The sequence below is a fragment of the Trichosurus vulpecula genome, chromosome 4 (genome assembly GCF_011100635.1).
Source record: "Trichosurus vulpecula isolate mTriVul1 chromosome 4, mTriVul1.pri, whole genome shotgun sequence".
NCBI lineage: Eukaryota > Metazoa > Chordata > Mammalia > Diprotodontia > Phalangeridae > Trichosurus > Trichosurus vulpecula.
This window is the reverse complement of record NC_050576.1, coordinates 63517824-63530569: the sequence shown is the minus strand read 5'-3', so window position 1 is coordinate 63530569 and position 12746 is coordinate 63517824. Positions and strand designations below refer to the sequence as shown.

At 36.1% G+C, this 12746-nt stretch overlaps 1 protein-coding gene across 2 annotated transcripts in view; it reads left to right on the top strand.

Annotated features, from left to right (window-relative positions):
- Positions 1–12746, top strand: part of KIFAP3 (kinesin associated protein 3) — a 212944-nt gene that overhangs the window by 75036 nt on the left and 125162 nt on the right. For both annotated transcript variants that reach the window (XM_036756446.1, XM_036756447.1), the window contains exon 10: positions 6294–6456. In XM_036756446.1, the coding sequence (XP_036612341.1) occupies positions 6294–6456 (163 nt within the window). The remainder of the gene's footprint in view (positions 1–6293; positions 6457–12746) is intronic.

The following is a 12746-nucleotide window of genomic DNA, read 5'->3' as shown; positions in this document are numbered from 1 at the left end:
TTTAGAGATCACTGATAATTTTCTGGAGGGTGATTTCAGTGAATGATGAGGTCAGAAGGCAGATTCCAAAAGACTTAGAAAAGAATGAAAGTAGAAGTGAAATGGATGATGGCTACTGAGGATGGGCTTTTTTTATGGAAAGACCTAAGTGTGTTTATAAGCAACAGGGAAGGAATCAGTAGATAGGGAAACTTTGAAGATAGAGTGAAGCAATGATAGTGGGAGAATACAGAAGGGGATAAGATCAAGGATATATGTAAAGGAATTTACCATGGCAACGAGTAGGACCATCTCATCATCAGAGACTGACATAAAGGAGGACATAGTAGAAAATGATATAGAGGGATTGTGAAATAAGTAGAGGCAAGATGAGGGAGTAGTGTAGTGAATGGCTCTGATTTTTTTCAGTAATGCATGAAGCTCTGTCCTCACCTGAGAAAGTGGGGGAGAAATGAGGTGAGAGACTTCAGAGATTAGAAGGGATAAAAATCAGTTATGGAGTAGAAGGATTGCCTTTTGTGTAGTGAGGGCCCCATTGAGATTATGTAAGAAATTTGTAGCAGACTCATTCACACAGTTTTGTAATTTATTTCAGCTCCAATCAGCAGCACGTTTCAGAGTGAAGAAGGCAAATGGTAGAAGTAATCCAGGTTTATGGTTTGGCAAGGTGTAAGCAGAGATAGAGCAAGGGAATGTTTTAGTAAGTTTATTAGCGTAATTCCAAATTGATCCTTCAGTTTTTAATGAGGGGAGTTTCCAGATTGTATGAGCAACAAGATAGAAGACTAGACATTTTCTCTGATCTCCAAAACAGAAATCATTCATTGAAAATAAAGCAACTTCAGCTGTCTCCAAGGTCTAGGATACCCAGAATCCAAAAAGAAGTTTTAAAAATTCCCAAAACTCAAAAACTGACACTTACTGATCCTGAGCTCACTGAGTACCTCTCCCCTGCCTCCTACACTACCAGAAGCAAGGCTGCACTGGCATACCCAAGGATACAACACAAGCTTACATAAAAAACCTCTATACTCCATTCCTCCCTTCCTCGTTTCATTGCTATGGAGACCCTAGTTCTAGGCTATGGAAGTTTGCTCAGGACTCAACAGCCAGCTTGGCTACAACCCTTTAGTAGTAAAAGTCTATCAGGGGCTCCAACCCAGAAGCACCAGTGCTGCAAAGCTCTGAAATGGCAGTACTAGGAAAACAGGCTCTGAATTGCAAGTGCTGGTTGAGAGAACTTGGGAATAGAAGGAGAAGGACAGGACACCAGGACAGGATACTATGCTTAAGAGGGTGGGGGTAGGGCGGTTGGGGAGGGGTGCAGCACTCCACCAAGGCTGAGAGAAAGAGCATAGCAACCAGAAGTTGGGGCCAGTTCTGACCATCCAAAAGTCAGTTGGGGCAGAGACCTAGGCTGATGGGAGCCAGCCTTCAAGGAAACCACCGTCAGAGGGGAGGGAGTCAGCAACGGAGTGATAAGGAAAATTAGGGGAAAAAAAAAGACTTAAAAATACCAAAGATTTCAAGAAGAAAAATAAAAAACCTTGAACATAAGTAGATAAATCAACAGGAAAAACACTAACAGTATGAGGACCTAAATTCAAATGTGGCCTCCAGATCTAATAAATCAGTTCAAGCATCTATGAATAAATACTGCAAGATCAAATCACTTGATGAGAACATGGGACCACAACACATTGTTCTTGAGTGGTTTAAAAGAAAAAAAAAGATTATGAGAGCAGAATTTATGTCCTGCACAACAATAGTAATGAGCCAAATAGAAAAACTTGGATTTGCAGTGGCAGACCTCACTAAAGAAACAAAAGAGAACAAAATATTAGGAATACAATACACAGAAGTCAAAGACAACCTAGAAGAAGAGAACAAAAAAAATAACATTAAGAGAAAATATGCTATCTATGAAAGCAAAACATTACTGATCTTGAAGACAGTGTGTGTATAGATAGTCTAAGTATTGTTGGTCTCCCCGAAAAACAAAACAGGACATAGAACCTCAACACCATAATGAAGGAAATAATAGAAGAAGACTGTCCAGAATTTCTGAACATAGAAAATGAAATTCCAATGGAAAAAATTCACAAATCACCTCCAGAAAAAACAACACTGAAAACTCTAAGACACATAGTGGTTAAATTTAACATTTCAATTCAGAAACAAGTTCTGCAAGCCATCAGGAGAAAGAACTTCAGATAAAAAACAAAGGACATTCACATAATGTAAGACTACTTGGCACCCACTAGATAAAGGAGGAGGGAATGGAATAATGTGTTTGGAAGAGCAGTGGAGCTCAGGAGGCAGCCCAGAGTGACCTGTCTTGTAAATCTGAGTTTAAGCAGACAAGACAAAAGGTGGATATTCAGTAGTAAAAAAAAGTTTTAAACATTTTTAGAAAGAAGACCAGAACTGAGGAGATTATTTGCTTCTCAAATTTTTAATGAGGGAAACTATATTAAATTTGATTAATAAAAAATGCCACTCATTTAAGTGTCACTGAAGAACTTCATTTACTTCAGCACTTAAGCCTTAGTGTGTCTATGATCATGTAAGTATAGGTACTCTTTCCAGTGGCACAGATTGCACAACTCATCCATGTCTTCTCATCCTTTTGGACTTTTGTCTATGTGCTTTCATACATACCTTCTAGAGATTCTAGCTATTGTTTTGATTCAAGAGGTATTTCCCAAGAGACATTTAAGCAACCCCTCTTACAAAATATGTTACCCATAGCACTTCCAGACTTCAAACTTTATTATAAATCAGTAATCATCAACAATATTAGATCCTGGTTAAAAACAGAAAAGTAGCTTAATGAAAGATACTATATAAGGAAGAATCAGGAAAAAAAATTACCTTAATTACACAGTGTTTGATGACCTTAGAATATAATTTATTTGGGAAAAGAACTCCCCATTTGACAAGAACTACCAAGAAAACTAGAAAGCTGTTTGTCAAAAATTAGGTTTATACTAACATCTCAATAAATTGATCAATAAACATGTATTAAATGCTCACTATATGGCAGACACTGTACTAAGCACTGGGGGTACAAAAAGAGGCAAAAGACAGTTGGACGACAAATGTCATCTTAAGCTCAAAATGTACTTGTGACCTAAACATGAAAATTCATACTATAAAAATAGAGAATGAGATAAGATGCCTTTCACAGCAATGCATAGGGATAGAATTATTTTTTAATTAACAAGCATTTATTTCTGGGAAAAAACAGATGTTTCATTCTTCATCTTGAATCCATCACCTCTCTGTCAGGAGATGAGTTAGCATAGGTCATCTTTAGCCCTCTGGAATTGTGACTGGCCGTTATATTGATCAGAGATCTTAAAACTTTCTCAGTTCTTTGTGTTTGGAATGTTGTTATTATATACATTGTTCTTCTGGTTCTGCCCTCTTCACTATGCACCAGTTCATACAAGTCTTCCCAGGTTTCTCTAAACCTACCCCTTCATCATTTCATATGGTACAGTAATATTTCATAATGTTCCTATATCGTAATTTGTCAACTATTCCTCAATCTGGGCATTAGAAGGAGAATTTTTAATATATTTTATTTATTTCATTATTTCTCAATTATATGTAAAAATATTTTAACATTCATTTTTAAAAATTTTAAATTCCAAATTCTCTTCCTCCCTCCTGCCCATTCCCCACCCATTGACAAGGCAAGCAATATGATATAAGTAATATATGTGAAGTCATGCAAAACATATTTCTATATTTGCCATGTTGCAAAAGAAAAAACAGACAACCCCCACCAAGAAAAATGAAGTAAAAAAATATGCTTCAGCCTGCATTCAGAGTTCATTAGTTCTCTCTCTGGATGTAGATAGCTTTTTTTTATTGTGAGTCCTTTGGAATTGTCTTGGATCATCTTGATCAGGATAGATCATGCTTACAATATTGCTATTACTATGTACAATATTCTCTTGGTTCTGCTCACTTTACTTTGCATGAGTTCATATAAGTCTTCCTAGATTTTTCTGAAATTGTCCTGCCCATCATTCCTTATAGCACAAGTGTTCCATTACAATCATATACCACAGCTTGTTCAACTACTCCCCAACTTATGAAACTCCCCTCAGTTTCTAATTCTTAAAAAACAAAAGCTGCTATAAATATTTTTGTACATATAGGTCCTTTTCACTTCAGTATTTTTGGGATACAGACTACTTAATGATGGTATTGTTGGGTCAAAGAATATGCACAGTTTTATAGCTCTTTGGATGTAGTTCCAAATTGTTCTCCAGAATAGTTAGACCAGTTCACAATTCCACCAACAGTGCATTAGTGTCCCAATTTTTCCACATCTCTTCTAGCTTTTGTTATGTTCCTTTTCTCTTATGTTAGCCAATGAGATAAGTGTGAGATAGTATCTCAGAGTTGTTTTAATTTGCATTTCTTTTAATCAGTAGTGATTTAGAACATTTATTTCACATGACTATAGCTTTGATTTCTCCTTCTGAAAACTGCCTGTTCATATCTTTTGACCATTTATCAATTGAGGAATGGCTCTTACTTTTATACATTTGGCTCATTTCCCTATATAGTTGAGAAATGGAGACTTTATCAGAGAAACTTGCTTTAAAATTTTTTCCAGTTTTCTGTTTTCCTTCTAATTTTAGCTATATTGGTTTTGTTTGTTACATGATTCACCTAACTCCTTTTCTAGTCACAAATGTCCTTGGAGATTTCTTTTATACCACAGCTTGCACACAAGTTATTATCATTGGTGATGTGCTACAGTGTATTTGAATTTTCATATAGTTCCAGTGTCCCTTGTATAACCTATAATTTGTGATTCTTTGCAAACCATGATGTTTGGGTACCAATAACTGCTATCTAGCTGGTTTTTTGAAAAAGATCCTGAAGTGATCTGGAATCACAGTGTGAGTCAACAGCATCCTATGACAACCAAGAAACCTAGTACAATCTTGGGCCGAAGAGGAATGCGTAGTGTCTAGGCTGAAGAAGTTCGGGATGTTTAGCGGAGAAGGCTTGGAGAGAGGGGGAAATGTTCGTGAATAACATAGCTATCTTCGCATGTATGAATGGCTGTCTTGTGGATAGGGGATTATATTTGTTCTGCTTGACCACATATGTCAGAACTGGGAGCAATGGGTGGAAGCTGTAAAGAGGTAAATTGAGGCTTTGTGTGAGGAGAACTTTTTTAATTTTTTTAAGCAATTACAGGTATCCCAAAATGAAATTTGCTGTCTCTAGAAATAGTGGCTTCTCCCTTACTAGATTTCATTAAGCAATAGATGAATGACCAAAGTAGTTTGTAGAAGTTGCTCTCCCAACCCTGAGTTTCTTTGTATTACATGATTCTCAGCTCTATTGCATTACTTGGGAAATATTAGTGTTGAAAATAAGGGTCTTCTATAAAAATGTGCATACCCTTTGACCCAGAAATACTACTTCTAGGGCTGTATCCCCAAGAGATCATACAAGGGGGGAAAAGGACCCATGTGTACAAAAGTATGTATAGCTTCTCTGTGGTGGCAAAGAATTGGAAATCAAGGGGATACCCATCAATTGGGGAATGGCTAAACAAGTTGTGGTATATTAATGTGATGGAATACTATTGTGGTATAAGAAATGAGGAGGGAATAGATGGACTTCAGAAGAACCTGGATAGACTTATATGATCTGATGATGAGTGAAAGGAGCAGAACCAGAAGAACATTGTACACAACCACAGACACATTGCTTCTGTGATGACTAACTTTGATAGACTTGGCTCTTTTCAACAATGCAAGGTTCTAAGACAACTCCAAAAGACTCATGATAGAAAAGGCTATTCATATCCAGAGAAAAAATTTTGGAATCTGAATGCAGATTGAAGCAAACTATTTGCTCTCTCTTTTTTTATTTTTGGTTTTGTTACATTTTTCTCATGGTTCATTTCATTGGTTATAATTCTTTTTTACAACTTGATTATTGGGAAAATAAGTTTAATGTGAAGGCATATGAAGAACCTATATCAGATTACATGCCTTTTGTGGGGAGGGGGAGGTGACAGGGGGGGGAAATGTGGAACTTAAAAACTCGTGAAACTGAGAGTTGTAAACTAAAAAAAAAACTTAGTTTTTTAAAAAGAAAGAAAAATAAGGGTCTTTTGTTTTAGGGGAAGATCTTTTGATAAAATGCATATATTTACATATAAAGTATACAGATTATCATAGACAAGGAAAAATTGGTTTTATCGATTGCTTTAAATTGAATATCAATTTTGTTTATCCTATTTTTTATAGGTAGAAATGGACATTGTCGAAAAATTGGTGAAAATGGTACCTTGTGAACATGAAGATCTCCTAAATATCACCCTAAGACTTTTGTTAAATCTGTCCTTTGATACTGGACTGAGAAACAAGATGGTGCAAGTTGGACTACTTCCCAAACTCACCGCACTTTTAGGTATGTTCTTTTAAAACAAGTGATAATGCTGCTCACACTTTGAGTGTCTTTAACGGAAAAGAGTTATCTTTGTGTCAAAACTTTAGCTAGAAAAAAGCATTCTGTCTATGTCCTTTGATTGAGAACTGAGTAACACAACTAACAGAATAATCAAGAAAAATTTATCTCTTCCAGAATCTTCTGGTAGAAGTACAACTTTTAGCCCTATAATTGCATTTCCCCATATTTTGATTCAAAGTGAAAGAATAAAAGAACTGCCTGGGGAGTGAAGTTGGGTATATATGCTTTATAATTTGTAAAATTTGCTGTGAGATGACAGACAAGATATAAATTCTGTGTTACAACATTTAGTGCATCGTTTGTGAGTGATTGTTGTTAGTTCTGTTTTGACATGCTGTTGTAGACTTTTTCTACAACTCAGGTAAATATGGAATGTAAGTACAGGTACTGAGCACTTGCAGTCAAAAACTGCCTATAAATTAGAAAATATTCCACTAAAAGAATGCATTTTATAGTAAATAAATATAATTTACCCTAGCTTTTGTATACTTAATGAATCCTCAAACTGAGATAGAGCCCAAAGAAAATGATGATGCTGACAGAAGTGGCCCTGGTGACTTGAGGCATTATATTTAAGTTAGTTTTGAGTGAATACCTTGGATTAAATAGTAAGAGACACCTTAGAGAGTCTTCATTTCAGATGAAAAACCAAACAGAAGATGATTGTTTTTGATTATTATAAGTTAGTTTTCACAAGAATTAAGCCTTTTATGAATTTTATATTGTGGTCAATTGAACTTTACTATAGCTCAAAATTTGTTGGATTATTCATTTACCTTAAATGTGTACCGTATCTAGTAGATGGTAGAGATTGTTGTGTTTTTGTCCAAATCTTTAACATTTTAGCACAGTATATCTATCCAGCACAATACTTTACAATTAGTTGACACTTAAATGTTTATTGTATTTGATTGAATCTAGTTCTTCACTGATTTAGAATTTTAATGATATTAGTGCCATTGATGCCACCAAACCATCTTTTTTCCAAACTTCACAATCAAATAAAATGTGGCTGCAGTTAACTTTATTATAGGGAAGTTACTCTTCAAAGGGGTATTTATGTCACTGGTAAGCTTTTCTTGTTTTTTTTTAATTTGTTGAAATCAGTCATTTCCACCATGAGTTAAGTGTAGTACAACTTGGCATAATCATTAATAGTTCTTCATTATCCCCTTTCTTTTGACTAAGTTAAATATATTCTTCCCACACTGATGATTACAATAGAGACTCAAAATGGCCAGCTGCATTTTAGTAGTGAATTGATTTTTTGAATTGTTTATATTTTCAAGCATCTGTGGATCTTCTTATGGATATAATTAGTTCCCCAAGTCAAAATAAAAGTGAAAAAGTATTCCACCCTCCCCATTCACTTTGAGCATTTAAACTTTGTATCAAGTAAGGCTGGAAGAGTGAAAGGAAAGGTTCTGTCAACAGCTTTTGTTCCTCATCATGTGTTCAGTTCTGACATTCTTCCTTTGAATCATCAGTTCTGGAAGATAGGTGTTCCTAGAAGGAACTCCAAATGTGCCAAAGGAAACCCCCTCAATGGTCCCAGGGACCATTAAGAAATTTCTTTTGAGGGATGAATCTTAGGGTGCCTTTTCTAATTTGTAGGGCAAGTATCCCAGTCCTTGGTGACTTTAGTCACCATATTTTAAAGCCCTAGCTTGGAAGATCTTGAAAAAGAAGGAAAGGATTTTAGTGGCTTAAAACTGAGATTTTGGAAAGAGCCAATAACAGTTTTTAATCTTTGTACACACTGGTTTCTTAAATTAGGCATTCAGTTGAAGGATTTTGTTTAACTCTTTGTTTAACCTCTTCCATAGTACAGTATTAACATTCAATAAGTGCTAAATGTTATTCAACCTTTCCAAGAGCTCCCATTCCTCCTAATCCTATCCTATCCTATCCCTTCTGTAAGAATAGGGAGCTACACCCTAATTATCTTGACTTCTCCGTTATGTTGGTGTCTAACACTAGGCTTTTTAGCCCAAACATTTACATTGCTTTCATGAAGGACATGAAACAAAAATAGAACACCAAAAATGTGTCCAACTTTTAGCCTCGTTTTGGCTAATGCTTTGTGTCAGTTTGAAAAGCAGTTCTATCATTATGGTATGGCATAAGGAGCAGGAAAGAATTCTGAGCACAGAGAAACAGCTTTCTCCCTCCTCCCAAGTTGGCTTTTTACAATGAAACTTCATCATTTTGTTTAAATTCCCAAGATATGAGAAATAACTCTGCTGGGCAAGTAAAAAAGTTCTTCTTATTGTATCGACATTAGTAAACCAGAACTGGATGGTCTTAATGTTTCCACTGCTATTTTGGCTTCTTTTCAGGAACTGATTGAAGGCAAAGTAGTTCTGTTGGAGCATGTATGGTAAAACTTAGCCAGACCTTCATCTTCTGCAACTTTTGTTGGTACATAAGCTACTATTACTTTCTTGGTGGCCTTTTTGTGATCATGAGCACTGTAGTAGGAGATGATCAAATGTCCCTTGAAATTATATTTCTTGTGGCCTTTGGGAATACAATAAAGCCAGCTCCACCAATTCCTGTCTTTGTCTTACCAAGACGTGCCTGTGAGCCATTCTTCTACTTGGTCGCAACTTCCTTCTTTCTTCTGGTTTCATTTATAGTGAAGTGATCAAGATTATTATGATTCATTTTGTATAGTAATGTATCCCCTCATTGAGCATAGAATCAATTCCCCTAAGAGTACCTCTAGCCAAATTGAAGCTGATAGATGATCTGAAAAATGTATTTCTTAGCACTATCTCTCTTCTTTTATGACTCTAGTGTAGAAGATAGAGATGGGTCCTGGTACTCTCCTGTCTTCTCCAGCAGACTGTGACCTCAATCATCTTCCCACCCCAGCCCTCTCTAATCTTCTAACTTTCCCTATCTATACTACTGTCTTCTGCTTCTCATCCTAACTGTCTATCTGCTCCTCTTATATCTCCTTAGCTGGTTCATCATCCATATCTTAACCTTGTGTGTGGGTATTCTCTTTGGAGAGGAAGACTCTGGAGTCAGGAAAATCTTAGTTCAATTCTGGGGCCATACTCAAAGCCTTTTCACCCTTGCTAAACTAGGTCTGCTACAAATCTATATTATCTAATCTCAACTTCACTGCAGTAAGGCCATCTCTTTAACTCTCCATCTGTTCCAAATCTTCTTTCATCAAGTCAGGCTACTTGTACCATAACCTTGTCTACTCTCTAAGAGAACCTCACCTAATGCCATGCTTAGATAATAAAAGCTATTTGCTGGAACCTTCCTCTTTATTCTATATATCTCATGTTTCTTACTCTTGACTTACCTGCTTCTATCTCCTCCACCTGATTACTGCCACAGGCTGCCTTCCTCTCTCCCAAATCTTTAATTTCCCACTTTATCTGTTGGCACATTCCTTTCTATTACATGTCCACTCGCTTTCCTCTCTCCCTACCCTGCAATCCTTAAAAAAAACTTACTTGGCCCTACTATACCCTCAAACTGGCTCCTATATCTCTCCTTCCTTTCTCAGCCATACTTCTAGAAAAAATTGTCTACACTGATTTCCTCAACTCCAAAGTGACCAACCAGTGGTCTCTTACTTGATAAAGCTGATGGGCGTTTCTAATTCCTCACTTTTCTTGACCCTTCTGAAGCATTTAAAACTGTTGATTACCCTTTTTTACTGATAAACTGGGCCCAGAGTTAATTAGGAGGGAAAGTTTAGGCACTGTCTCTTTGGGGAAAGTCAGAGCTTTCAGTTCAGTCAATCAGTGAATAACACCTGCTATGTGCTAGTTACCAGGCTAAGCGCTGGGGATACAAAAGGGGCAAAAGGCAGTCTCTACCCTCAAGAAGCTCACAATCTAATGGGAGAGACAACAAGCAAATATGTACAAACAAGCTATATACAGAATAAAAAGGAAGTAATTAAAAGAGGGAAGGCACTAGAATTAAGATTTCAGCTACTTGCTGCTATAAAAGCCAACCTCTTAAGGAGCGGTATTCTTCTATTGATGCCATGTATCTGCTGATTATAGCTCTCAAGCCTGCACATGCTAATGTTTCTCTACCAGTTATAGAGAAGTCAGCTACTTTAGCTCATAATACCATAGGACCAGCTCATGTAAGTCACTGTATTTTTAACTAACCTTTACCTTCTACTTGTAAGAATTTTTGTCAGTGGCTACAAGGAAACTGAATGATAAAATAGTAAAATTCCTTAAGTACATGCTAAGTGAAAATAAAATGAAGGAATGAGAAATGTTTGAAGAAGAGAACACTGGAGGGTAGGTGAGAATGGAGATCACTCGCTGTCTTCAAGAATTTTAGGGATTCTCACATGGAAGTGGAGTTGTCTTTGCTCCACATCACCCCGGGGTGGGGGGCAAAACTAGGAATCATTGATGGAAGTTGCAAAGATCTAAATTTGGGTTCATGTAAAGGAAAACTTCCTAACAATAATAGGTGTGATCCAGAAGTTGAATGTGATGCCTCATGAAGTAGGAGTTTTGTTTCCCTTTGCTAGAGGTTTTCAAGCGAAGTCTGGATATGCCACTTGTGAATAGTATGGAGATTCAGGTTTAGGTATGTGCTAGACTGTAAAAGCTTCCCTTTTTTGCCTTTCAAGTTTTATACTCTTTGGTTCTCAGTTGCCATTCTCAGAAACAGTCCCTCTTCTTGGTTTCTCCGTCTGTGCAGCAGAACTTTTCAACATGCTTTTAAAAGAGACATTATTTTAGCTGGAAATGCTACCCAATTTTGTGGAGATTTTCCCATCACTTAAGTCTTACCAGAAAAATCTGTTTCTGTTGTTTTTTTAGACAAAAATGTCATTCTGATCAGTGAGCAATAAATCATGAATCATTCAAATTTTAACAAACCTGTTTTATTAACAGATATACTAATACTTTATTTCCTGAAGTAAATGGCTGATATACTGCGACCCCTGCTGATGGGAATGAGAGAGAGGGAGGGAGGGAGGGGGTGGGGAGAGAGAGAGAGGAGAGAGAGAGAATGTGTGTGTGTGTGAAGTTCTGAATTAGAAATTACTAGGAAAAGTAATTCTTTTTCTTAATTTTTAGTTTTCAACATTCGCTTTTATAAGATTTTGAGTTCTAAAATTTTCCCCATCCTTCTCCCACCTCCCCAACTTGGTGTGCAATCTAATATAGGCTATATATGTACAATGATATTAAACATATTTCCACATTAGTCATGTTGTAAAGAAGAATCAGAACCAAAGAGAAACATGATGAGAAAGAAAAAACTAAAGAGAGAAAATAGTATGCTTTGATCTGTATGCAGACTCCGTAGTTCTTTCTCTGGATGTAGATAGTATTATTTCATTGCTGTAAGAAAAGTAATTCTTAAAGATTATATTTTATCTAAGAAAATATTTTAATTAAGAGTTTTGTTTTTACTTCCACAATGACACTATGTTGCCTCTAAGGAGAGATAAATACTGAGGCCTAGGATGACCTTATTTCCCTGTTACTTTTCTTGTCTTCTTCATCTATCTTCAGATTAACTTATTTGGTGAGAATATACTTACATTTGCATAATGACTTAAAGCGGTGTCTATACAACAGTGGGAGATAGGTAATGTAGTAAGACTATTATCTTCATTTCACGGAAGAAACAGAGGTTCATAGAGGCAATAAGACTTATGCAAGGTCATATAGCTGGCAAGTGTTAAAGCTTGAGTTTGATTCCAGGTTTCCTGATAAGTCCAACGCTCTTTTTTCTTGTTTGGAAAGCACTTTAAAGGCCATTCAGTCTAATTCTCAATTTTTATAGCTAAAGATACTGGGAGAGGGAAAGTGATTTGTCTAACCTTAAATAGCTACTTATTGGAAGGTCTACAACTTGAACTTACGTATACTAACTCAGTGTTCTTTCCACTATATTGTCTCCCTAGTTACTGAATATTTATCAAAAAGTAAAAGAGAGAACTCTCTTGGAATGTGTGAAGTTTTTCACTGGTCACTTGAAAATATTACATATATATGTATGTATATACATATATATATATATTTCTTTCCCTTTATACCATAGCACTGAAATTCATTTAACAAGTATTTATCAATGACAACAATAGTACATTTACATAAGGTTTACAAAGAGCTTTTCTCACAACAACCTTGTGAGGAGATAGTGTACGTATTATTATTGCTTTTTTGTAGGTAAAGAAATTGAAAACTTTGTAATGGAGGTCATGACAGAGAAAGCAA